The sequence below is a fragment of the Austrofundulus limnaeus genome, unplaced genomic scaffold (genome assembly GCF_001266775.1).
Source record: "Austrofundulus limnaeus strain Quisiro unplaced genomic scaffold, Austrofundulus_limnaeus-1.0 Scaffold7, whole genome shotgun sequence".
NCBI classification, from domain to species: Eukaryota; Metazoa; Chordata; class Actinopteri; order Cyprinodontiformes; family Rivulidae; genus Austrofundulus; species Austrofundulus limnaeus.
This window is the reverse complement of record NW_013952409.1, coordinates 4,956,918-4,961,112: the sequence shown is the minus strand read 5'-3', so window position 1 is coordinate 4,961,112 and position 4,195 is coordinate 4,956,918. Positions and strand designations below refer to the sequence as shown.

Below are 4,195 nucleotides of genomic sequence, written 5' to 3'. Positions count from 1 at the left end.
ATAGCCATGTGATGTGAGTATCAGTCACATGGAAGCAGTGCTTAAAAGCCTGAAATTTGCCTGAAACTCTCAGACTGAAGAAGTCTCTTGGAGGAGAGACGAAACGTTTCATTAGAGAAGAACCCGTCCAGAGGACCTATACATTTTTTTTCTTTTTGAGTTCTGCTTATATTCTTTCCTTCTGTTTCTTTTGCTTTTCAATTTTTCATAAATATTTTCTGATCTTGACAGCAGAGATCAAGAAGCTGAACAGATGAGTTCCAAAATCTCATCATTCTAGCATCTTCTTTCACTAAAGGTCATGAGTTGAAAAATAAATGTCCAAACAGCACTGTGGGAACTTTCAGTAACGGCTTTATTAAATTAGTGCAAAAGACAGACATAACTCATTCAAAATGTCATTTTTTTTGTTTATGTTGGTCTTCCAAACGAACCCATACACGCTAAGTTCTTCTGATGAGCGCAAGAGAAAAAAGGCAAAACTATCCACCAAAACCACAGTCTGTGTTTTTTTTTCTTCTTCTTACACAACTTCTTATGACTTGTAATGAAGGATGGAGAACAGGGGAGGCAGAACTGATGGGAGAGAGAAATCAAACCTAAACACGAAAAACAGTCAACAAAACAACACTCCTGATTGTGCAATTAAACACAGTTTAAAAAAAGGAAAAAAAGAAGCACAACAAAACCCAAAGGATGTCACGATAAAATAATAATAAAAAAAGAAACACACCAATAGCTTCAGAAATTAAATCTAAATTCCCAGAAAAAAAAGTGTTTTTCCTCATTTTAATTTTATTTACTCTGTGGGAGATCAAAAAAAACTTGCAAATAAAGTACATAAGTTAATCAATACTGTATATTTATACAATGGTAAAAAATAAAATATTTATTTAATAGTACTTTTTTTTTAAAGTTTTACACCATTACTGTAAAGATATACTGTTTTCCACTCCATGACAAAGAACGCAATAAAAACTGAAGCAAATCGAAGAGAMAACTCCAGAGAGTTTCTTCCTTTGAAGGCTTATGGCTACAACCTTGTCCTAAAAGACCACAACCACTGCTTACAAAAGAAAACGTGCTTTGTTCTCTTGGCTTAAAGAAGGGGAAACGAGATCAAACACAATCTGTGACAARAAAGCAAAAGAACACGTCCAAAAAAAATAAATAAAATAAAGTCAATGCTCTTCACTGAGCAGGGCAGCAGCTCGGCCTGCGCAGTTTTACCTGGCCTGGAGGGAGACGGAGCGAGGTCAACAGATGGACAGGTGAGAAGAGCTTTAATGTCTATGCAAGGGGGTGGGGCTGGGGTGAGGGGGTGAGGGGCAGCTAACATAAAAGACGGAGCTATGAGGGGAGAAAAGAGGGGAAGAAAGTACAAGTTAAAACTTCCAGTTGAACTTCGGAGGTTTATGCTGTGGTTTTATATGAAATACAACTCTAGTATGTTTTTTTTTTTACAATATCAATATACATGTTGTTTCAAGTATCTCCTACAGTGGCAGGTTGCCATTAACACCGCTAACATCCAGTATATGCCTGTCAGTGCAACAGAGAAGTCCCAAAATAAAACACAGTGAATACGGGAAAGAGAAAAACGAAAGAAAACGGAGGTCAGTGTTGGACGAACTGATTGGACAAAACAAGAAACAAGTCAGAGAGGAAAAAAAAAACAACTCGGATGAGAGACGACTGAGGTAGAAAAGGACAAATGTAACAAGGAAAGATGAAGAGGAGGAGTCAAGAGAGGATAAGTGAAAAGTCATTGAAAAAGAAAAAAAGACAACAACGTAGTGGTGTTACACAGCAAATGTGCCAGAGGGGATTTTTGTGTATTTGCTTGTTTGATTGGTCGAGGAGAAAAGATTTCTTCTTGCTGCGTCTTCTTTCTTTTGTCTTCTCTCCTAAGCCCGGGTGGTGTGGGGAAGGTAAGTTGTTGATTTTCAGTGTTGCAAAAAGGGCTTTGAGAGAATTTAGCAGAATCTACAGGCCTGGTGGAAAAAGAAATGAACAGGACAGGAAGGACGTGGGTGGGGGGGGGGGGGGACGGGGGGATTGAGAGGGAAAAAGCAAGAAGAAGAATCAGTGTCACCAGTGAACAAAACAGAATCCATGTSAAGAAAACAAGTGAYTTAACGTTTCATTTCTAAAGGTTAACTTAAAGTGTCCGTGACATCAAATTTTTGTAATAAACATGAATGCATTTTTGGAAAGACAACACTGATAACATGTTGCAAAACAAATTTCACATCACTGAGATAAACGGTTGTTGAGATAATTGCATGTGAAGAAACAGGAAGTGATGTCAAAGGGGAATGTCTGCATGTGAACAGAGTGTAGAGAATAATCGGATGTTTCTTTAGATTATTTTAGTTGCYATTAAAGAGAGATAAAGAAGAGTTAAWGTTTAAATAATTTTGTTTTAATAAAAGAGACCAGTGAGTTTATTTTATTAATGACTTCACCTTTGATGTCACTTCCTGTTTCACTTTGGCTGAGCCAAATTCAAAYGMAAGTAGRCCAGTTATGTRACAAAAATGAGAGAAATCMTGTGTACYATGCCAATTTTCTTAAGTATAAAGATGCTTTCTTTGACTCTTTGTATTTGAAGGATWGAMATGTCACAGGCACTTTAAGGGGCAGCTATAGAGATGTGCAACAAAATAATGTGCAAAACCTGGAAGACAGATTTGCAAAGATCCACATCAAATTCAGAATCAGAATCAGAAATCAGAAACACTTAATTACCACTGTCAGCAAGTTACAGACTAGGAAATTGCTCTGGTACTAACTGGTGTAACTAAATGAAACAAAGTGGTTGAAGTGAGGAAGGAAAACAAGTCAAGTATTAATAAGAAGAAGGAAGATTTTAAAAAATGCAAGCGTGACCGGCTGTGTTGCACCAGAGCTGTTTAACCATTGTTCATTAGTTTAATGGCTGACGGGGGAAAAACTGTTCTTGTGGTGGGAGGTTCTGGTTTGAAAATAAGTCACGATTTAAAAAAAAACTGGTTGTACAAGATGCAGCCACACGTCTTGGTCATTGTTTGGTGAATAACATACAGCTGAAAATTCACAACTTTTCTTGAAATTTGCTCAGAATTTTGTATCTCCAGCTACTGTTTATCATCTCATCTCGTAGAAATGTTTAGGAAATGTAAACTTTGTGAGAAATAAAAGAGACATATCCTGCTTTTAAATCCCTCTTTTTCACATTTAAATCTTTCAGTTGGAGTCTAAAGTGGAACTGCAATGCTTTGTTCTGAATTCCTCCTTATTGTAACTCTACAAGCTCCTCTTTCACCCCTTTTCTGTGGTGTGTCTCAGATCAGCTCGTTTTGAGGCTGTCTCTTTAAATCCAAATGAGGCGCTTCCCACCTCGCCCCCCCTCCAGCATCCAGACTGGTCCACTCCAGTTTGATAGAGGGGTTTACAACTATATAACTGCACAAAAACATTTTTATTTACAAATGAATTAAAATATGTCCACAAAGAAAGACTTGTCCATCCAGCCTTACATGTTGGAGCCAGAATCTGACCCAGAGCCAGAGGAGAATGAAGACCACCAAATTGTAGTTGTTAAGTCCAGATATTATTATCTGTCCTAAAAACTTTGATGTAAAAGTTCAGAAAACGGCTTGACGGCTTGAACAATGTGACCCAAACAGAATATAAAGATATCTTAGCTGCACAATGCATTTAATAGATAAAAATTTGTATTCAAACCCTCAAAATCTTACATGTCAACCCCTCAAGATGTTCACCTGTAATTTGACCCTCAAAAATCTGCGATTTTCACAAAAGAAGCGCATTATTCACTCATGATATAAAGGTGGTGGTGGGGATTTAATTTAGTATACTTATTTTATGTCACACAATCTGTGACAGAAAATAAGTCTGGAGGTTTTTTTGTGAGATTTGAAAAAAATCCACACGACTCCTCAGTACGTATACTTGCGAAATGGGGGGAAATCTCTGTAATTTGTGGACAATCACTACAACTTGACATGTATGCAAATTATATGTAGAAATATTTTGCAGGGTCATAAAGAAAGTGACAGTTGGTCTCTTCTGGGTGGTACAAGTGTTTGCAAAGAGCTACTCTGAAATTTGAGGAGGTGACACACACACACACACACACACACACACACACACACACACACACACACACACACACACACACACACACACA

The 4,195-nt window shown here is 37.4% G+C and overlaps 1 protein-coding gene across 1 annotated transcript in view; it reads right to left on the bottom strand.

The window, feature by feature from the left end:
• Positions 1–337: 337 nt before the first annotated feature.
• The window catches only part of cdh13 (cadherin 13, H-cadherin (heart)), a 325,369-nt gene continuing 321,511 nt past the window's right edge, over positions 338–4,195 (bottom strand). The window contains exon 15 of the mRNA XM_014034245.1: positions 338–1,994. Within this exon, the coding sequence (XP_013889699.1) occupies positions 1,987–1,994 (8 nt within the window). The 3' untranslated portion in view covers positions 338–1,986. The remainder of the gene's footprint in view (positions 1,995–4,195) is intronic.